The 23,444-nt window shown below is 45.7% G+C and overlaps 1 protein-coding gene across 1 annotated transcript; it reads right to left on the bottom strand.

Moving 5' to 3' along the window:
• Positions 1 to 1,938: 1,938 nt before the first annotated feature.
• On the bottom strand, positions 1,939 to 19,540 carry LOC137535408 (zinc finger protein 84-like). Its single transcript, XM_068257244.1, has 3 exons — positions 19,473 to 19,540; positions 14,749 to 15,312; positions 1,939 to 4,135 (listed from the first exon to the last, which is right to left on the bottom strand). The coding sequence occupies exons 2-3, from the start codon at positions 15,239 to 15,241 to the stop codon at positions 2,670 to 2,672; spliced, it is 1,959 nt and encodes a 652-aa protein (XP_068113345.1). The 5' UTR covers positions 15,242 to 15,312; positions 19,473 to 19,540; the 3' UTR covers positions 1,939 to 2,669.
• Between the last annotated feature and the right edge of the window lie 3,904 nt (positions 19,541 to 23,444).

The raw sequence follows: 23,444 nt of genomic DNA, 5'->3' as shown, positions 1-23,444 counted from the left end.
CAACAATAATTTTTATTGAGGTTTAAGGTTTTACAAAAGGTTACGCATTATTCAGCTTTGTACAAACCTTTTAACATATTAACAGAGGAAGAAATCAGTAACAGGAGCGGTAACCTTGAGCGTGACATGTGGTAGCCACTGGCAGGACTGTGCAGAGCACTCATCTCCCTCCCCCAAACACTCGCAGCCATTCTCCTTCATGTCCTCTGCGTCTCCACATCCCTCGGGTTAGATCGCCGTTTGTCGTGACGGTGATCTCACTACAGGGTTACAGCGCTATCCAGAGGACAGGAAGGAGAACTTCAGCGATTGATCCCATGGAGGCAAGTGCTGGGGCTGCTGCAGATCTCTCTGCAGTGTGATTTTTGTCCAAGTTTTAGGGTCTAAAAGCCTGCAAAAATTGCACTGCTTTCGGACCCTAAAATCTGGATAGAATCAGACCGCAAGGGGGGTTTAATTAATCAGCAGGCATGCTCTTCTGAGTAGCTACAAATCTAGTAACTACTTGGATTTGAAATGTTAAACGTCTGTGAGCGTGGGAGACGGGAGGGGGGGGGTTTACAGTTGACTTACCCATATCTCCTATGCGTTCAAGTCACGTTCCATGACACTTCCACGCTTACTCCTTCAAGCCAGAAGGAGGAAGCAAAGGAGTGACACTGAACTGAATAAGTGATGCAAATGGAATTCATAGGACATATGGGTAAGTCAACCCCTACCCCCTCCCCCCGTCTCCCACAGTCACAGCTGTTTAATTAGCATTTCAAATCAGAGTAGCTACTAGACTCATTGCTATTCAGAAGAGCATGCCTACTGATCAAGTTTGCAGCCCGATGAGTCAAGTTTAACTTGGTGATACACACATGCTCTTGTTGTTGTGGTGATGACATGTTGCCTAGGAGACAGAGAGTCATGTCTGAGCACTTTAGGTGAGAGTTACCAGCATACAGTAGGCAGTGTAAGCAGATACGTGCAAAGTAAGGACATTTTCCTCTGCGTGTGCAGCAGTTAGTGCTTGTGGTGGAAACGTTCCTGAGCAGCCCCGGCGGGTCCCTGGTACTCCTAATTTATCACAATATGTTTGAAACCCCCACACTAAATTTATTAAATTTGAGCCACAAGATCTTTGGAACCCTGGCTTCTACTGACCCCAAATGTGAAGGTTAAGAAGAAAACCCCGAGCTGCCGCTATACCAAATTACAGAGTCCTAGATTGGTTTATATGAGATATCTCTGGAACAAGCGGTGCTTGAGGTCTGCAATATGACACAGAAGTGGCACGGGGGTCCCCTCCTCACCCTCTATATGGGGGGGACTGTAGGAGGCCTGGCTGGTGGGATATTCAGCATGAAATGTAATGAATGAGGGGTGCATCTCTCTGCACATGCCCAGATCTCTGGTGACAAGCAGCCATTCTCTCTCCTCCACTGCTAATTCTCCCCATACTTTCCCTCCAGGCTGACAGAATAATACAAATACCCACAATGCCTCTGGCTGAGCTAGCTTCCTGCTAAACGGCAACAGCACCCATAAGAGCTGGGGTACAAACGCCATCTATAGGGCCACAAGTAGGGATCTATTTATTCAGGAAACTGAGTCACATTTATTATTTTGACTTTATTTTCATTGCATTATATTCTCAGTTTCAACCCTCTGTAAAAGCTCAATAAATGATTTTGGGGAAAAAAATTAAAGAGGTTCACATAATTTTTATTATGACTGTAAAATAAAACATACAGAGAGGGAAATCTCCTTTCCTCAGTTCAGTCTGGATGACTGGGAGCTTCTACTATTCCCACATCTGCAGCTTATAGTAGGTAAATAACATTAAATAGAACTTTCCTGGAGTCTCACATTCTTGTTTTAAATTTAAGGGGGTTACATTTTGACTCTGAATTGTACAAAGCAGCCATATCAGTGTGACATAAAATCTTGCTCATTCAGCCCCCCCCCCCCCCAAAAAAAAAGAGAAGAAAGAAAAAAAAAAGCAAAAATTCGATTTTCAGCACTTTCTTTTTATCAGAAGTGTTTGATAAGCCAGATAAAAGTTTCTTGGCTTCTATTTACCTTTCAGGAGAGCAGTGGCTGCATGTGACTGCAGAGCCTGCCTCATTTGCATAAATATTAACTCTGGCTCATCAACCCCTATGAAAAATGTACACAGGCGAGTTCTAACTAGGCATAGCACTGTATGTGTCCATATTTATCTCACCATGTCACCTCAGTTCAGGGACTTTAACGCTTTACAAACCAATACACTGAGTAGCATGAAACAGTCCTCCGTGTATGTTGTGTAATTATGCTTCCTTGGCCCATATGCAAATAACTTTTTCTCCTAAGTTATCTTGACCCAGGGGATTTTGATATTCTGTTCAACATAACTTTTAAGCACTTTACAATATAAAAAGTACCAAAAGTTAGTGAAAAAGAACTGTCTAAATTATTTTGATTAATTTTCTGGCTTGCTAGTGTTTAAAATGCATTTTATGACTATGTTTGAAAATACCACCTAGTAGAAAACTCATGAGAAGAAAAATAGTTGCATAGGGGCCCTTTGTGTGAAGAAAAAAAAAATAGACAAAGTGCATCAGAACACTTTTAGCAAAAACATTTCCCACACTCAGCACAAGTGTCTGATAAGCGGTGACTTACACTGACATTTCCCACACTCAGCCCATGAAAATAGGACTTTTCGCAGTGTGAGATCTCTCGTGTGTGACAAGGTTTGATTTGCGCCCAAAACATTTCCCACACTCAGCACATGCGTATGGCTTCTCACCGGTGTGGGATCTTTCATGGGTGAGAAGATGTGATTTCTGTGCAAAACTTTTCCCACATGCAGCACATGAATAGGGCTTTTCACCAGTGTGAGATCTCTCGTGTATAACAAGGTTTGATTTACGCCCAAAACATTTCCCACACACAGCACATGAATGAGACTTCTCACCAGTGTGAGATTTCTCATGTATGACAAGGTCGGATTTACACCCAAAACATTTCCCACACTCAGCACACGAATGAGACTTCTCACCAGTGTGAGATCTCTCGTGTCTGACAAGGACTGATTTACGTGCAAAACATTTCCCACACTCCGAACAAGAATAGGGCTTCTCACCAGTGTGAGATATCTCATGACTGACAAGATATGATTTCTGTGCAAAACATTTCCCACACTCAGTACATGAATATGGCTTCTCACCAGTGTGAGATATCTCATGTTTAACCAGGCAAAATTTAAATCTAAAACATTTCCCACACTCAGAACATGAATAGGGCTTCTCGCCAGTGTGAGATCTCTCATGTGTGACAAGGTTTGATTTACTCCCAAAACATTTCCCACACTTAGTACATGAGTAGGGCTTCTCACCAGTGTGAGTCCTCTCATGTCTGACAAGAGCTGATTTCCAAACAAAACATCTCCCACACTCAGCACAGGAATAGGATTTCTCACCAGTGTGAAATCTCTCATGACTGACAAGCTCTGATTTCTGTGCAAAACATTTCCCACACTCAGCACATGAATAGGGTTTCTCACCAGTGTGAGATCTCTTATGTGTTACAAGGATTGATTTACGCCTAAAACATTTCCCACACTCAGTACATGAAAATGGCTTCTCACCAGTATGAGATCTCTCATGTGTTACAAGGTATGATTTATGCCTAAAACATTTCCCACACTCAGCACATGAATAAGGCTTCTCACTAGTATGAGGTCTATGTCTGAGAAGATGTGCTTTCTGTACAAAACATTTCCCACACTCAGCACAAGAATAGGGCTTTTCTCCAGTGTGAGTTCTCTCATGAGTGTCAAGATGTGATTTTAGTATAAAACATTTCCCGCACACAGCACATGTATAGGGCTTTTCACCAGTGTGAAATCTCTCATGTCTGACAAGGTATGATTTCCATACAAAACATTTACCACACCAGGAACAGGTATAAGACCCTCCAGCAGGGCGAGAGCTGTGTTGGGTATGAGGCTCAACAGGATTAGACAGGTGAGAGGAGTCTGGGGGAATATTTGGGGTAACCAGGATATCTGCAGGAGACTTCTGTCCAATGACATAATCCATTGTACAGTCTGTGGATACAGAGAGACGAGTTTCTGAGAGGATCCTGATGCCGGGACTCCGCCCTGCAAATAGAGAAACATCATCACTTCCTGTTAGAGAATTCTGAGGGGAGGAGCAATTATTAGGGAGGTTCAGTGACCTGCTGAGAATTCCAAGTTGATGCATATTAGAAATGGACCAGATGCAGCAGCTGCATAATTTTGCATATAATTAGCATACAATTTGCACCAGCTAAGAGTTATTGGCAAGTCACTGACCATCACTAGGTTTCAGCCTGACAGAGAACTGCAGAAGGTTGTGCTCATTACAGGCGGCCAATCCCATGACTATAACTTTGGCTTGCATGCTTATTTTATTTCAGCCAATGAAACACATACTGACAAATGTGATTATTAGCATACAATTTGCATTACATTTGCATACAAGTCAGAGTTATTTGCATCTTATTGACCCTCCGTACAGCTAAAGCATTGACCATACATGAAAAGCAGTAAGTTGTAGAGCTTGATGAGACAATGGAAGCAATGTGTTACTCCTGTGACAACAGACCTATATGTACTTATAGCAAGAGATCTGTGTTATGTTTGTAGAGCAATGTGGTGTCACTTACACATTCTTATTACCGATGTATCCTCACCTGAGAGATAAGATGTTCATCACCTTATAAAATATACAGAGACAAAGGGAGCCCAGGTTGTGGAGTATTAATGCTGAGCTGGTGATTTGTGGAGTGTGAAGGGAAACTCACAAAATAAGGCTGCTATTTAGGGCACCAGCCATATAGGCATGTGGAGGAATCAGTCTGCACTCGGCTCCCCAGGGCTTCCTCTAGGTCTTGGTCACACTCTTGATAAAGCTATAGTTGGTGGGACAGGCCTGGTGGCCCAAGCTGGAGCCCGAGCCCTCCTGGTGAGGAGGTGACAATGCAAAGGGGGAAAGAGGCGCCCGGAACTGATACAATTGTATAAAACCAATAAAATGAAGACAGAGGAGCTGGCTTACCTCCAGGGTGACACAATCAGGGAAACTGAAACAAGATATATTATATATGCAATAAAAAGTATGTGGACCCTTTGGCATTATAAGGATTTCTGCACAAATTGGTCATAAAATCTGATCTTCATCTTAAGCTACGTACACACATGCGACAAGATCGTTAGAACGAACGTTACATCACGTAAAGCAACTATTGCGCATGCGCATACAAATGAAAAGTTCCATGGAATGCGCATGTCAAGCCTAGTACGAACTACCGTTTCCAACGATGTACTACTTTTGCAAACGATCGTCGTTGGAAAAAATCCGCCAAGCTAGATCGTTCGTTTTTAACGATCTAGCTTGTCCGTCGTCGTCTTTTTTTTTAAACAATCGTCGGGGAACGATCGTTTCAAACGACTATAGTCGCATGTGTGTACGCACCTTAAGTCACAACAATAGACAATCACAGTCTGCTTAAACTAATAACACACACATAATTAAGTGTTTCTATGTTGTTATTGAACACACCATGTAAACATTCACAGTGCAGGTGAAAAAAGTATGTGCACATCTAGACTAATGACAGCTCCAAGAGCTACTTGGAGAGATGTGTTAGCCAACTGGAGTCCAATCGATGAGATGAGATTGGAGGAGATGGTTACAGCTGCTCTTCCCTATTAAAAACTATAAAAAACACACACCAGTTTTGGGTTTGCTTTTCCCAAGAAGCCTTGCCTGATGTGAATGATGCCTCGCACAAAAGAGCTCTCAGAAGACCTACGATTAAGAATTGTTGACTTGCATAAAGCTGGAAAGGGTTATAAAAGTATCTCCACAAGCCTTGCTGTTCATCAGTCCACAGTAAGACAAATTGACTATAAATGGAGAAAGTTCAGCACTGCTGCTACTCTCCCTAGGAGTGGCCATCCTGTAAAGATGACTGCAAGGAGGAGGAAGCCACTGCTGTCCAAAAGAAAAACATTGCTGCACGTTTAAAGTTTGCAAAAGAGCACAGCAGTACTGGCAAACTATTCTGTGGACAGAATATACCCATACTCCTGTGCAGAGGGAGGGAGTCCCTCTGCAGTGGCTGGATAGTGTAATGGTTAAGGGCTCTGCCTCTGACACAGGAGACCAGGGTTGGAATCTCGGCTCTGCCTGTTCAGTAAGCTAGCAACTATTCAGTAGAAGATCTTGGGCAAGTCTCCCTAACACTGCTACTGCCTATAGAGCACAACCTAAAGGCAGCAGCTCTGGCGCTTTGAGTCCGCCAGGAGAAAAGTGCAATATAAATGTTTTGTGTCTGTTTGTGAGTCAGAGAAAATGAGGCACAGCACACCAACATCAAAATCTCATCCAAACTGTGAAGTATTGTGGTTTGAAGCTGCTATGCTGCGTCAGGGCCTGGACGAATTGCTATCAAAGGAAAAATCAATTCCCAAGTTTATCAAAACATTTTGCAGGAGGATTTAAGGCCAGCTGTCCACCAGCTAAAGCTCAGCAGAAGCTGGGTGTTGCAACAGGACAACGACCCAAAGCACAGAAGTAAATCAACAGAATGGCTTAAACAGAAGAAAATACACCTTCTGGAGTGGCCTAGTCAGAGTCCTGACCTCAACCCAATTGAGATGATGTGGAATGACCTCAAGAAAGCTATTTACACCAGACATCCCAAGAATATTGCTGAACTGTTGTGCAGGCCTGATCTGCAACTACAGGAAATGTTTGGTTGACGTAATTGCTGCCAAAGGAGGTTAAACCAATTATTAAAGCCAAGGGTCCACATACCTTTTCCACCCGCACTGTGAATGTTTACATGGGGTGTTCAATAAAAACATGGAAACATTTCATTATTTGTATGGTATTATTTAAGCAGACTGTGATTGTCTATTGTTGTGACTTAGATAAAGATCAGCCATGCCTTTGGTGTATATGCAGAGCTTCTGTTTGGGTTCAAGGTGCGTTTGTAGTTTCTGGGGGGGCTCAGCGCATCTCTGATGGAGGCCATTCGGAGGCGGCCTGGTGTTGCGCTGATCCACCTTTTGCGCAATTTTCAATTTTATTTGATTAGCCGCACCCAGGCTATGCATATACATAGGTTAGGATTTAGTTAGTGTTAGGCCCCTCCCATGGAGGATCGACTTCTTCGCAGTGGGAGGGACGAGTACTTAATAGGTTGCATGCAAGCTGTTAATGGAAACCAACATCCTCCTCTAGTGGTAGACAGGTCATGTGTATGCTCGGTGTGTATTATATCCCACAGGTGGGGCTTGCACTCTTTTGCAGGTAGGCACTAGTCTGTTTTTAAGTAGCGCTGTTCATTTCCTTGCTATGTACTAATTTATTTCGTTTTTGGTCAGCTGCTCCCACTTAGCAGCCTTGCTTTTAGTGTATATGCAGAGCTTCTGTTTGGGTTCAAGGTGCGTTTGTAGTTTCTGGGGGGGCTCAGCGCATCTCTGATTGGAGGCCATTCGGAGGCGGCCTGGTGTTGCGCTGATCCACCTTTTGCGCAATTTAGATGAAGATCATATATATATATATATATATATATATATATATATATATATATATATATATATATATATATATATATATATATATATATATATATATATATATATATATATATATATATATATATATATATATATATATATATATATATATATATATATACACACACACACTTTTTGCAACATGGAGCAGATTTTGAGCGTTGAGTATCTCAATCTAAATGCTCCCCCCTCCCCCCTCTGTGCTTTTCCCACCTAGTGGTATAAGTGCAGCGTATCATGCAGTGAAAGCCGTACATCTCTCACCTCTCCACTGCATTGGATCTTCCTGTCACCACTGCCTCTAGTGCCCGGCATCTCAGAGTGCATTGTGTGGTGATGTGATGAGGCTGAGATGCCGGCCACTAGAGGGAGCAGTGACTGGAGGATTCACAGTGATGGAGAGGTGAGAGATGCACGGCTTCTACTGCGCAATACTCTGCATATATACTGCTGAGTGGGGGGAAAACAGGAGGGGGGCACTAACACCACCAACATGGAAGCTCTGTGGTAGTTAGGGGGAAGCCCACCACTAGGCCTGAACGGTTTTAGGAAAAAATTGAATTGAGCGATTTTTTGTCACGATTTCCTTCAAATCAAGCTTTGTTCCCCCTCTGTGCCTCTCTGTCCCCCTGTCTCTCTTTGTGCCCCCCTTTGTCTGTCTCTGCGGCCCCTCTGGGTCTCTCTCTGCGGCCCCTCTGGGTCTCTCTCTGCGGCCCCTCTGGGTCTCTCTCTGCGGCCCCTCTGGGTCTCTCTCTGCGGCCCCTCTGGGTCTCTCTCTGCGGCCCCTCTGGGTCTCTCTCTGCGGCCCCTCTGGGTCTCTCTCTGCGGCCCCTCTGGGTCTCTCTCTGCGGCCCCTCTGGGTCTCTCTCTGCGGCCCCTCTGGGTCTCTCTCTGCGGCCCCTCTGGGTCTCTCTCTGCGGCCCCTCTGGGTCTCTCTCTGCGGCCCCTCTGGGTCTCTCTCTGCGGCCCCTCTGGGTCTCTCTCTGCGGCCCCTTTGGGTCTCTCTCTGCGGCCCCTCTGGGTCTCTCTCTGCGGCCCCTCTGGGTCTCTCTCTGCGGCCCCTCTGGGTCTCTCTCTGCGGCCCCTCTGGGTCTCTCTCTGCGGCCCCTCTGGGTCTCTCTCTGCGGCCCCTCTGGGTCTCTCTGCCCCATCTGTCCCTAAGCTGCGGCAGTGCTGGACATACCTTCCAGCAAGAGTCCAGCGATGCCCATCTATCCACTTCACCTCCTGCTGGCTCTAATGCACGGCATACTTCCTGTATTTCATGTGACCTACAGGAACCAGGAGGTATGTCGTGCACAAGAGTCGGCAGATGGCTATAGAGAGCGGCCAGCGTTGGACTCATGTCGGAAGGTATATCCAACACTGCCGATGCTGCGGGCTGCATGTGCCAGGACTTAGTGGACATTTGAAGCTACTTCTTCCCCCAAGTGGAAATGACACTGTGGAAATCGCCGCTTTGACGATTCCAAAATTGTGATCTTGGCAATTGCGATTTCAGTTTAAATTCGATTTTTTGTTCAGACCTACCCACCACAACCGTGGAAGCTGTAGGAAGGGGGAAAGCATACTACCACCAGGGAAGCTTTGGGGAGGGGTGGAGGGGAGAAGCCCACCACCTGGGAAGCTGTGGGGGGAGGGAGGGGGGAAAGCACACCACCACCTGGGAAGCTGTGGGGGAGGGAGGGGGGAAAGCACACCACCACCAGGGAAGCTGTGCAGAACAGAGGGGGAAGCCCACTATCACCAGGGAAGCTGTGGGGGAGGGAGAGGACCAGTAGAAACCAGGGAACTGTATAAAGGACACATGGCATGCAACGTTGGTCATAGCTAACAGTGTGGAAGGGGCATGACTAAAGGTGTGTCAGGGCACATCATAAAGTCCCTTTTTTCTGGCTGTAAAAAAAATGTCATATCTGCACATGCTCAGTCCTTAACAAACATACAAATACACTTTACTTTTTACTTAAAGGACAACTGAAGTGAGAGGGATATGGAGGCTGCCATATTTACTTCCTCTTAAAGTGAACCGAGCACCTTTTTTATCATTCAGGACATTTTTATAGCACATGAAAAATGCATGCCGACAATCTGTTTCATTATTAAAATAAACTTTCATTTTACCTTGTATTTTACATTCAAAGTAGATTAATTACCCTGTTTCAGCAGGGCTGCCCGGCCGTCCCCGGCCGCAGAGCTTTCAGGTCCCTAATTGTTTCATTGGGCTAATTACCAAGAGGTAAACAATGCTATTAGACAATAAAGGGGGTTAGTAATTAGGACTGTTTCTTCAAAGACCGAGTTTGTGTCAATGTGCCAAGATAGCATCTCTGACTTCTGTAAATAAGGAATGTGAGAAGGGGAGGGGGGGAACATGGCAGCTTCTATGCCAGGAGAGATTCCATTGAAAGAGAATGTGCTCAGTTCCCTTTAAACAACACCAGTTGCCTGGGGGCCGTGCTGATCTTTTGCCTCTAACACTTTTAGCCATAGACCCTGAACAAGCATATGCAGATCAGATGTTTCTGAAATGATTATCAGATCTGGAATGATTAGCCACATGCTTGTTTCTGGTGTTATTCATATATTACTGCAGCCAAATAGACCAGCAGGGCTGCCGGGCAACTGGTATTGTTTAAGAGGAAGTAAATATGACAGCCTCCATATTCTTCTCACTATAGTTGTCCTTTTAACCAACTTTATTTACAACAGACACTAACACACATACAGAGACAGCAGAACATGCTCCATTTCACACACATTGTTACAGTGAGGCAGGGATGACAATTGAGTCTGCTGAAAAAGGCTGCTGGTATTTGCGGACAGTTCTTTGTGTTTTCCGCACATGACAGACAGCTGGCAGCAGTTGTCTGTCAGCAATAGGAATTGCATGTGGAGTGCAGAAAACACAAAGCCATATCTCCAGCATGCAGAAAAATCGTACGCTTTAACACTTGTCCATAAGGCTACTTTCACACTAGGACATTGCGTTTGATGCGATGTTAAAGTGGATCCGAGATGAACTTTTACTCATTGCTAATTGTGTTCCTTTCCTATTGTTTATAGGGCATTCCTCAAGCCAAATACTTTTTTGTTTTTGTTTTAATACTCTAATTCCCTATAAACTAAATAAGCCCCACCCACAGTTTTCAGAGAGCATTGGCAGTAGCAAGGGCTCATGGGATCTCAGTCTGGGAAGGAGGAGGGGGAGGTATTACTAGCCAGAGATTTCAGAGGCAGAGGGGAGGAGGGAGGAGGAGGGGGGATTAGGTTTTCACTGCAGGTCTGATTGCTGATGGTGCAGATAAGCCTGCCTCTGTGTTATGTTCACAAACAACATGGCTGCTGTCATTGTATCACAGGAAGAAATAATCATATTCTATTAAAGCAGTATGCAGACAGATTTGCTGTTTAAACCATCTAAACTGTACATAAGATATATAGACAAGTTACTTGTTATAGTTTTTCATCTCGGATCCGCTTTAAGGTCACACAACGTGCCCCTAACGCAACGCATGTAGTAAAAATTGGACGTTATTGTGCATTGTTTAACACTGCGTTAGAGTGGTATGACGTAATTTGATAAGTGTCTCTAGGTGCGCTGTTTTCGTCGCACAATGATGACTATAAATAAACTTTTTTGGGGGGCTTATTATTGTGGGTTGTTTGGTGTTGGAAACATGGATTTGGAGGAAGAGATGGTGCTTGGTGGCATGTGCATGTTATTTTTTTATGCGTCGTCTTCGTCGCAGGCGTTGAAAGAGGCAGTTCTGGGTTCATCCTCTGCTTGTGGACCGTCCTTTAAGAGGGCATTTTTACACCCTCTTTCCTGACCTGTTGCAGGACTCTCAGTTTTACAACTACACAAGGATGTCCATTTCCAGGTAAGATTGCATTGTTTTGTTTTGTGTTTTAAAGTGGGTCCTACATAAACATTTAGTAATTGCATAATTGTGTTCCTATTATATAGTTTTTCGGGCATTCTGTTTGGCCAATTTGTTTCATTATTTGTTATAAGACTATAATTCCTTACAATCTGAACAAGGTCCTTCCACAGCTTTTCACAGTGCCTTGCCATTTGCAGATAGTAGAAATAGCTTATGGGAGGTTAGTGTGGGCAGGAGGAGGTTACTAGCCATTGATTTCAGAGGCAGAGGGGAGGAGGGAGGAGGAGAGGGGACTAAGGTTATACGCAGGCAAGCTGATAGCATCCCCTGCCCTCAATCTGTGACAAACAGAACATGGCTGCCCTCATTGTATCACAGGAATAAATAATCAAACTGTTGAAGCTGTTTGCAGCTAGATATGCAGTGTAAACTATATAATGTAGTGTTGTAATAAAAAAAAAGGTGTAGGTGTGTGTGTGTGTGTGTGTGTGTGTGTGTGTGCGTGCGTGCGTGCGTGCGTGCGTGCGTGCGTGCCACCAACCCAATTTCTCATTTTTCCTGGACAAAATGGTCAAAAAATCTGGACACCCCAAATTTTGGACGGATAGGGGGCGGAGTCATGGGCGGAGTCAGTAGCGGGCTTTTTAGGGAACTTCTTGTGAATTTCGGGAGGAAAGAAACATACTGTAGCTGGAGCAGGTGATTACTGCATGCAGCTCATGTGATTCAATATGGTTGGGAATGAGTCCCAGGTAACAAAAAAGGAACTCTTGTTAGTATAACGATCCACACTTGAGCACACCACTATGCTCATATAGTACCAGGTTTCTTTATAGGATTTCATGTGAAACAGCCCACCTGAACTGAGAAGGCTTGTTTCCCGATAAAAGAAACATGATGTTAGTACTATATAAATATATAATAATATGGTAGGACATTAGACTATGACTGTGGTAGGATTAGATTGTGAGCTCCTCTGAGGACAGTCAGTGACATGACTATGTACTCTGTAAAGTGCTGCAGGAGATGTCACTGCTATATAAATACATAATAATAATAATATGGTAGGACATGAGACTATGACTATGGTAGGATTAGACTGTGAGCTCCTCTGAGGACAGTCAGTGACACGACTATGTACTCTGCAATGTGCTGCAGAAGATGTCAGCGCTCTATAAATACATAATAATATGGTAGGCCATTACACTACGACTATGGCTGGATTAGATTGTGAGCTCCTCTGAGGACAGTCAGTGACACGACTATGTACTCTGTAAAGTGCTGCAGAACATGCCAGATCCTCTGGTCCCCTGCAGTGCCTTACTTTTGGTTCCGGCACTCAGCAAGTTAATAGTCACTGACTGCACCTGTGCGACCCTGTCTGGCTGCAAAGGCCCAGTGGCCCATTTACCCGCTGAGTCGCTGGAACCAAAAGTGGGGCGCTGCAGGGGACCAGAGGATCTGTTTGTGACCGCGCGGACTGAGTCGGACACAGAGCGGCAAGAGGGAGGGGGCCAGTAAAAGCCCCAGATAAGTTACTCTTGCTTTTTTTAGGTTCCCTTTCAAGCAGACCTTAACTCAGAACTTCCTCTATGCTCTAAAAGATAAGCAACAGCATAATAACCAAGAAAAAACATTTCTTTGTTACAGCTGATACAAATCCTGCAATAAATCTGGAGTGTATCTACTTCCTGCTGTATTGGAAGCAAACATATTGTTAAAGGAATACTTAAGTCTAAAAAAAAAAATGATATTTACTTACCCGGGGCATCCCTCAGCCCCCTGAAGCTGGATGGTACCCTCGCAGCCCCGCTCCGATCGTCCTGTCCCCGCCGGCGGCTACTTTCGGCAACAGCCGCCGACAGGCTGGGAACGTGAGTGATTTTCCGCGTTCCCAGACGCTATATCATCCTCTATGCTGCTATAGCGTACACCCTGGACTGTTGCTGGAACGCCCACCCAGCGAGAGGTGAGGACGGACCCGTCATTGCCTCCAGTCCGGCGTGTGTACGGACCTTAAGTTACCACTACTGTGACCAATCTGTGTACAGTAATATACAGTGACCATTATCCGCTTATTACAGGCCAATAACCGTAAGTATAACAAAACAGAACAGGGCACTCCAAAGCCATCAGGGTGTCTGTACTGTTATTGTTAGCAGGTGTCACCAAATACAATCAATATAATTTGGATGACAAAAATCTAACATAAATAGATAGTATAACCACTAATATGGCCAGTCTCTTAAAGCGGTTTAACACCCAGCATTACAACTTTGCTTTAAAAGATTGCTTACAGCTTACAAACTATTATGCCAGATTTTTTTTTTAAGCAGAAATTCACTGAATGAGTTAAACATGACATTTTAGTGTTGGATTCAACTAGGAATCCGCATCCGTTCTTATCTTTTAGTTACAAATGTATCTTTATTTGGAATACAAATAGACCTTTCAAAAGCCTGCCGGGGAAGCCCTCTTTGTTCTCTCAAAGCAGTGTTTGTTTGTTACATTGTAGAGAGATACATTTGTAACTAAACAAGCAAGCACGGAGGAGGATTTCTAGCTAAATGCAGCACTAAAATGTCATGTTTAATCCATTCAGTGAATTTCTGCTAAAAAAAAAAAAATCTGGCATAATAGTTTATAAGCTGTAAGCAATCTTTTAACCTCCTTAGCGGTAACCCCGTGCTAGACATGGGGTAAGCCGCCGGAGGGTGCCGCTCAGGCCCTGCTGGGCCGATTTAAAATTTTTTTTTGCTGGACGCAGCTAGCACTTTGCTAGCTGCGCCAGCACCCCGATCGCCGCCGCCGCGCGCCCGATCGCCGCTATCTGGTGCGGCGCGCGCGCCCCCCCCAGACCCCGTGCGCTGCCTGGCCAATCAGTGCCAGGCAGCGCCGAGGGGTGGCCCGGGACTCCCAATGACGTCCCGACGTCAGTGACGTCATCCCGCCCCGTCGCCATGGCGACGGGGAAGCCCTCCAGGAAATCCCGTTCTTTGAACGGGATTTCCTGATCGAAGCGGGCGGGGGGATGCCGCTGAACAGCGGCTATCATGTAGCGAGCCCTCGGCTCGCTACATGATTTAAAAAAAAAAAAAAATTAAAAAAAACTGCTGCGCTTCCCCCTGGCGGTATTTTTCATACCGCCAAGGGGGTTAAAGCAAAGCTGGGTGTTAGACCACTTTAACAGTGACACAGTAATAATAACGAAAGATATTAGATTTAATATTGATCGCTTTAATGTTGATTACTCACCTGTGCTACCTTCTATAAGCGGATCTTCATCTATAGTTGTCCTCATCATGTCACCCTCCTCTGCAGACTGCTGATCACTCCTCACATACATCTCTTCCTCTTCTTCTTTAATCACTTTTATTACTAAACCTTCCTCCATAGATTGCTGATCATTCCTCACGTATGTCTCTTCTTCTTCTTCTTTAATTGTCCTAATCATGACACCCTCCTCCATAGACTGCTGATCACTCCTCACATATGTCTCTTCATCTTCCTTTTTAATTTTCTCCATGTCATTCTCCTCCGTAGACTGTTGATCACTCCTCACATAAATCTCCTCTTCTTCCTCTTTAATTGTCCCCATCATGTCACCCTCCTCCATAGACTGCTGATCACTCCTCTCATACATCTCTTCTTCTTCCTCTTTGATTGTCCTCATCATGTCACCCTCCTCCATAGACTGCTGACCACTCCTCTCATACATCTCTTCTTCCTCTTTGATTGTCCTCATCATGTCACCTTCCTCAGCAGACAGCTGATCACACCTCACATATGTCTCTTGTTGTTTAAGCTCAGATCTCAGTTCTGAAAAAGATCACAGATTAGAGCTGTAAGGTATTAGCAGTAATAAACAGAGCACAGAAAAGAACATAATTTGTTAGGGGGTGATAATATCCCATAAGCTGTGGTCTCCTGCACATTCAGTACCACAGTCCTCTCTCCCAGTGTGCCTTGCTCATCATCTGCTGCTTCTCTCCTCCTCTCCATGCACACATTCCTGGGAGGTTACAGAAGTGCCGGCAGCGGTAGATGGATGAGGATGTGAGGAGAGAACAGCTGGAGACAGAGGGAGATAGGAGCAGAGGCCTGCAATTAATTAGCTGTAAAATCTAAATGCAATAGCAAGCTGCGCTCAACCAATAACCTGCTGTGACTCAGACTCTTTGTATCACAAATAGTCCGGAATAGTGTAATACCAGTTACTGCCAGTAACTTAAAGAGACTCTGAAGCAAGTCTAAATTCTCTTTTTTAACTTGTATTCATTTTTAGCACCATAAGCCCTGCAAAACCGCTGCTATCCCGTGGCAAAACAAGGAGTTTATAATCCCCAAATCCCCTCTGCAAAATCCACGACTTTCTTGGTCATGGATTTTGCTGCCCGGGGAGGCAGAGATTTGAGCCGCAGCTCTGCCTCCATGCGCATCAATCTGCCCGCGGATCTCCGCCGCTGCCCCGCCCCTCTCAGTGAAGGAAGACTGAGAGGGGCGGGGAGAGGCGGCGATCAGCGGGGATTGACGCGCGACGAGGCAGAGCTAAAGCCCTAAGCACTGTCTCAAGCAGGAAGCGCTCCCCGGACACAGGAGAGGGGAATTGGGGGGTATAAACCCCTCATTTTGCCGCAGGATAGCAGCGGTTTAGCAGGGCTTATGGTGCTTAAAATGAATACAAGTTAAAAAAGAGAATTTAGACTCGCTTCAGAATCTCTTTAATGGGTTAGCAATCTTATTGCCAGAGGCCCGATGAGTGCGATCTTCCATGGATGAAACGCGTAGGGCGGAGCTATTGGCAGTATGTCGCCGCTGGCGCGATGTAACAGGATACAGGCGAGACACACTATCAGCTGGCAAGTGATCTGAGCGGAATGCCGCAGGGAACCAGGGAGCATGCAGTCCACCTATCATCTTTACTGTTACACGCGTATAACCAGATGTCACTTGTGAGTGAGATTCATGTCATTTTTATTAAAACCTTGGATTTTCTGCAATGCAAGTTTTCTGCTTTTGAGGTATTATTGGAAGCCTGGATTGAAGCCTGCTGTAATAAGGATGGATTCTCGGACATGTAGGTCCGATGAGCCACGAGTGTAGTGGGGTACTGGCACTGTGTGTGAAATACGTGTGCTTTTGCCATGAGTGCTGGACTGCTGACTGCTAACGTATGAAGTTACTGGCAGTATTACACTATTCCAGTTTATGTCAGTGCAGCTGGATATACTTATTGCTGAACTGATCACTGGACGTTTCGCCATACAAGAGTCACAGCAGGTTATTGGGTGAGCGCAGCAGTTTGCTATTTCATTTAGTTGACCACTCAATCACATCTGCAGTGCTCCCTAGTGAACTTTCCTATTTTTAAACTGAAATTAGACTGTATGTTTACCACATTTATGTGGATTATTGGATTGTGGGTATAGGAGTGTGACCTCTATCTGTTGTATATTATATACAATTGGCTATAAATTATCATTACTTATGGCTCTGGTAAGTGATGAACTAGGCAGAGGGGACTGCAGCTCCATATCCTGACCCCATAGCTCCCAATTGTCCCTCTTTTGAAGGGACACTCCCTCTTTGGGAACTAAATACTTCTGTCCCTCCTTTTTTCTTATTTGTCCCTTTTCTTTAGGACTGATGCACAGATCTGTATAAATATATGTATTTTGCCACTGAAAAAATGTGTTTTGACTACTAGGAGACCTAAGCCCGTTTAAAAAACGGGCTCTAGGTCTGTTGTCGCCAACACATTACAGCGCGCATACGCGTGCCCATCACATGTGTGCACACACCCGCCACGCGCGCACAGACACACACACACACCCCGCCTGTCCTGCAGGACAGGACGTCCCAACAGCTGTCAGTGCCAGACATGCGCAGTAGCGCAAAAGCACTGACACAGGGACATGGGATGCAGGGACACTTGTATATTATTAGGTAGGATAAATGTATTTCCATCCTTTAAATATATTTCTTATTTTCAAATGTAGTATGAACCCAGATAGAAATGACCAGTGTGGTTTCAATTATAAAACAAATCATTTTCTTATGAAATCTTTATGGTATGCGTGACTAGAGGTGTGTTGGGAGCGTGATTAGGGGTGTGGCTTATGTGTCCCTCTTTCTTACCTCACAAAGTTGGAAGGAATGCCTGAGCCCACCTGTCCATCACCTACTAACTCTAAACCCTCCAAGAGCCGTAGCAACAATCAGTGGCATATCTAGAGATCATGGGACCCCATAGCAAAACTCTTTTATAGGGCCCCTAGCTGTAGACACTCTTAATCAATGCCACCTGCCCCTACCCTATGGATATGAGTTAATTGGGCAATTTAATTTCTCATGCAATTAACACTGCACAAAGTTCATGGGCACTGAGACAAAGTCAGAGGGTGGAGGAACACAAGAAAGTTAATGATGAATACATTAAGTACTAACTGGGCCCCCTATCCTCCAGGGCCCCATGGCAGCTGCTATGGATATTCCTACCAGTGGTGCTCGGATATCACCAATTATGGATTTGAGTAAATCCGATCACAGCAGTATCAAAATCCAGATACGCCATGATGGTGATCCGGATGCCCAATTCCGAATTCCACTCAGATTTTACCCGTGATTAAAAGTGATATTCGTGATCATGATTTGACTGTTTGCCGGTTAATAGCAAAGCACCCTTAGATGCTAGAAACACCAAATTTGCCAGATATGTTAAGAAGAACAATGGGAACAAGAGGAAAACATTTTTTTCAAAAAGACCTTATAGTTTGAGAAAATCGATTTTAAAGATTCAAAGGAAAAAAAGTATACATTTAAATGTGGTAAATACATGAATTGTCATTTACCGCATTTAAATGTATACTTTTTTCCTTTTAAATTTTAAAATCGATTTTCTCAAAAAACTATAAGGGGCTTAATATAAATTTCCTCTTGTTTTTCTTAAAGGACTTACGAGGCCAAAATGACACTTTACCTTTTTATCTGCAGAATCCACGGAGGATGCCCTCCGCTCCGTACCGCCGTCAATCTAGTCCTTTTAGTTCCCCCAGGGCTTGTCCCGACCCCACCGAATGGTCGCATCGTCATTCCACCCATAAGATGGCCGCTGCCTTGATCTGTGGCTGTGCAGTACGCATTGCCGCGAGTGCGACTGCGCAGCCTTTAGCCCGCCTCCAGCCACGTAGTTCCCGGCATCCTCCTGAAGCGTACATCGGGCGCAGCTGGAGGCGGGCTAAAGGCTGTGCAGTTGCACTCACGGCAAAGCGTACTGCGCAGCCGCGGATCAAGGCAGCGGCCATCTTAGGGGTGGAATGACGATGCGACCCGTTCGGTGGGGTTGGGACAAGCCCTGGGGGAACTAAAAGGACTAGATTGACGGCGGTACGGAGCAGAGGACGCGGGGGGCATCCTCCGTGGATTCTGCAGATAAAAAGGTAAAGTGTCATTTTCGTCATTTTAGCCTCGTAAGTCCTTTAACATAACAAATTTGGTGTTTCTAGCATGTAAGGGGGCTTTGCTAATAACCACTAAAATCGGTGGGTTTTTAATCAGGAATACCGACTTGTGACCGCGAATTGGATAACGAGTGCAATCACAAATACATTTGTGATCAGCATTCGTGACCGAGATCAGATCACGATTGTCAATTATTACCTCGTGAATGGCAAAAACGACTCATGATCACGAGGTCATGATGAGCACCACTAATTCCTACGCCCTTAGCAACAAACCTCCCAGCTGGGACTGTTGTGCTTTGCCTTATTGAGCAGTTGTACAACACTAGCCAGACAGTCTAACAATAAGTAATTCATTAGTAAAGACACTGAGACCTCAAGTCTGAATGAATCTTTGTTGAATGATGCTTTACTGTAAATCTGCAACATAAACTAATACAAACTACACATATCAGTACTTATAACATCACACAGCAGCACTATATAGCATTATATGATCCCATAGGCTAAAGTACTTACTGACAATTCCACCATTAGTCCTGAAATACAGTTCCTGCCATGTTATGTTTGCTGCTCACAAAATGGAAGACAGGAAGTTCCCAGTTCAAAGGTCGCGTTCCTCCCATGAAATTGCAACATCCTGTAACTCTGATCTGACTAAACATAATTACTAACTAATACCACTAGGTGTCAGCAAAACATCACACAACACTTCTTACTCACAATACATCACCTTTTTACAATGCCAGTATTAGTAGTAGATATGGGTGGAACCCTCCGTCTGGCATCATTTATTATGTCACTACTTGTATAAACTGCCACTGCAGATAACATAGAAACAAGAGAATGGAATCCTAACCTGAGACTAGAATAATAACCTCAGTGATAGGTTTAATGGTTGCCATACATGTTACAATTTTTTCTGTTTGATTTACCCCAATTTGATTAAAACGATCAATTGCGGGAAAATGTTTTCAATCGTTAAATTTGATCAAATTGTAGTTTTTTTCTATTAAAATCAATCGAAAAGGTTAAAAAAAAAAACATCAGTTTTGCAGAGGGCCCAACCGTCCCGATCTCGTCGGGACCGTCACGATTTGGGGGGGCTCTCCCGCTGTCACGGTATGAGCCCCCCAAGTCCCGGGCGGCAGTGGGCAGTGGATAAAAAAAAAAAATGATCGAGGCACCAGCCGCGCCTGTGATATGCGGGATGCCGGCCATAGCATTACCACCTCCCTCCCTCCTTCCCTTGAGATCTGCCCCCCCTGTGTCCCCGTTAGCAGAGTGCGCAGCGAGCGGAGCGGGCTGTCATTACCTGCGTCCATCCATGCACGGGTACCGATGTCCAGCTTCAATCTGCTTCCTGTGACGTCACAGGAAGCTGGATGCAGACATCGGTACCCGTGCATGGACGCAGGTAATGACAGCCCGCTCCGCTCGCTGCGCACTCTGCTAACGGGGACACAGGGGGGGCAGATCTCAAGGGAAGGAGGGAGGGAGGTGGTAATGCTATGGCCGGCATCCCGCATATCACAGGCGCGGCTGGTGCCTCGATCATTTTTTTTTTGCAGTGGCACCCATCCTCACTCTCCTTCCCACCCATGGGCACCCTTACCCTCCTCCCCACCCACGGGCAGGGTGTATGAGGCTATATTTGGTAAAAAAAAAATATAAGGGCATAAAAATTAATTAAAAGAAAAATCTTAAAAAAACGATGGTAGGCGTGTGTTGGGGGTGTGGTTAGGGGGTGTGGTTAGGGGTGTGGCCAGTGTCCCGGTTTCCTATTTTAAAATGTTGGGAGGTATGAGTTTTGTAAGAAATTGAAAGGTGTGTGGAAGATTGTATGAAAGTAATTTGACCTGATTTTAACCACTTGACAACCAGGGGTGGTTTGCCTGATCTGTGCTGCGTGGGCTCTCCAGCCCGCAGCACAGATCAGGATTATGCCAGGGCGATCAGACTTACCCCCTTTTTTCCCCACTAGGGGGATGTCCTGCTGGGGGGGTCTGATCGCCGCCGGCTTGCTGCGCTTTGCAGGGGGGGGGGGGGGCTCTTCAAAGCCCCCCTCTGCCGCGTTTTCTGTGCTCCCTCCCTCTCCCTCCCTCCCTCTACCTCCCTGGGCTGCGCAGGACGGATATCCGCCCTGCGCATTGTAGGATAGGCTTCAGCCTATCATATGCCGGCGATCCCCGGCCAATCAGAGGCCGGGGATCGCCGATCTGCCTTACGGCGCTGCTGCACAGCAGCGGCGTATGATGTAAACAGCGGGGCTTTCTTCCCCGCGTGTTTACATTTTGCCGGCGAGCCGCGATCGGCGGCTCTCCGGCTGTTCACGGAAACACCCTCCGTGAACGGAGATGGAAAGGCCGCTCGAACAAGCGGCCGTTTCCATGGAAACCCGCAGGCAGGGCCGGATTACCGACCAGGCAACAAAAGCAGTCGCTTGGGGCCCCATTCAGAGTCAAAGGGGCCCCATCAGCACATAAACCAGCCCTTGCCATCCTGTCAGCGGTGGCTGGATGGTATAATGGTTAAAGGGACTCTGAGCAGTGCAGTAACTATGGAAAGATGCATATCATTTTAAAGCTCTCTTTCTCCTCTTTCCAATGATATCTAAACGGCTGCTCTATGCCTTTTAGTTTTCGATATTTTCGCGATTGAAATCGCGGCCACAGGACGACTTTTCTCCAAAGTCAGCGGTTGCTGGATGGTATAATGGTTAAAGGGACTCTGAGCAGTGCAGTAGCTATGGAAAGATTCATATCATTTTAAAGCTCTCTTTCTCCTCTTTCCAATGATATATAAACAGCTGCTCTATGCCTTTTAGTTTTCGATATTTTCGCGATTGAAATCGCGGCCACAGGACGACTTTTCTCCAAAGTCAGCGGTGGCTGGATGGTATAATGGTTAAAGAGACTCTGAGCAGTGCAGTAACTATGGAAAGATTCATATCATTTTAAAGCTCTCTTTCTCCTCTTTCCAATGATATATAAACAGCTGCTCTATGCCTTTTAGTTTTCGATATTTTCGCGATCGAAATCACGGCCACAGGACGACTTTTCTCCAAAGTCAGCAGTGGCTGGATGGTATAATGGTTAAAGAGACTCTGAGCAGTGCAGTAACTATGGAAAGATGCATATCATTTTAAAGCTCTATGCCTTTTAGTTTTTGATATTTTCACGATCGAAATCACGGCCATAGGACGACTTTTCTCCAAAGTTGGCAGCTCGATTCAGCACAATGCAATGAAATATAAGGAACCCAGGGGGATATAATTACAAACATCATGCTGGTAGGTGTGAGGATGTAATGAATTAGTTGTGGGTATGCTTAAAGGCATATCCACAGGCACTGCTTGGAGTCTCTTTAAGGGCTCTGCCGCTGACACAGGAGACCAGGGTTCGAATCTCAGCTCTGCCTGTTCAGTAAGCCAGCACCTATTCAGTAGGAGACCGTAGGCAAGTCTCTCTAACACTGCTACTGCCTATAGGGCGCGTCCTAGTGGCTGCAGCTCTGGCGCTTTGAGTCCACCAGGAGAAAAGCGCGATATAAATGTTATTTGTCTTGTCTTGTCAAATGATGCCGTGCGCTGCTGATTGTCTTCAGAGCCAGGCTCTCCTCCTAGGTCCCCCTCCTGCTACTGTGCGCTCTGCCGCTGCCCACTCCACCCTCCCTTCCCACAGAGAACCACAGCTGCAGCAAGAATGATAGCAGCAGATGGCAAACGCTCACTCACCTATCCATGATCCAAGCAATAGAGATCCCGTCATCTGAAACCCATCTGTCTCTTCTACAGTGCAGCCGCTCGCTCTGAACTTCCTGATTCTCAGATCAGACATGAAGTAGGAAGTAGTAATAGTAGTAGTAACAGAGCGGCAGCACTCTAGAGGAGACAGATGGGCTCCGGATGACGGGACCTCTATTGCTTGGATCGCAATAGGTGAATGTGATTCATCTGGTGCTGTCATTCTCCCCTACTGCGGCTGCCTTCTCTGCTGGACTATCGTATTCACTGGGATGGAGGCTGCATGGTGGCTGTCTAGTTTGGGAGGAAATTGGTTGTTCGGTGGTGGGAGTGGTTATGTAATTCTGTCTGGGGAACGGCTTCCGGTTTGGCGGTGTCCAGAGCTTTCTGCTATTGCCAGGCTGGAGATACAGGGGGAAAGTGCTGCTGCTGTGATATCTGGCGCCCTCTTCACAGGGGTGCCCCAGCCCCTGAGTGCAAATGTCCCAGCCATTCATCTCTCACTCTGCATTTTGCCGCTGCTATTCCCTGCATTGTGCACCCACAGAGGAAAGCGTGCTGTTGCCCATAGCAACCAGTAGCTCGGCTGCCCGGTGTGTGCGACATATTGCTGTGCAGCTGCATCTTCTGATTCTATTACGACATGATGGGGGGGCCCAAATCAGTTACTTTGCTTAGGGCCCCATTTAGCCTTAATCCGGCTCTGCCCGCAGGCGACCAGTTTACGCCAATCGGCGTTAGCTGGT

The sequence above is a fragment of the Hyperolius riggenbachi genome, chromosome 10 (genome assembly GCF_040937935.1).
Source record: "Hyperolius riggenbachi isolate aHypRig1 chromosome 10, aHypRig1.pri, whole genome shotgun sequence".
Classification (NCBI taxonomy): domain Eukaryota; kingdom Metazoa; phylum Chordata; class Amphibia; order Anura; family Hyperoliidae; genus Hyperolius; species Hyperolius riggenbachi.
Note: the sequence above shows the minus strand (reverse complement) of the source record. Positions and strands in the feature narration are given on the sequence as shown.

Bases quoted from the DNA above. Each gene is read 5' to 3' on its own strand.
- LOC137535408 (XM_068257244.1), bottom strand. From the start codon at position 15,241: ATGATGAGGACAATCAAAGAGGAAGAAGAGATGTATGAGAGGAGTGGT. The intron at 4,136-14,748 runs GTGAGTAATCAA...CTCTATTTGCAG, and splicing joins GCTTATAGAAGGTAGCACAG to GGCGGAGTCCCGGCATCAGG.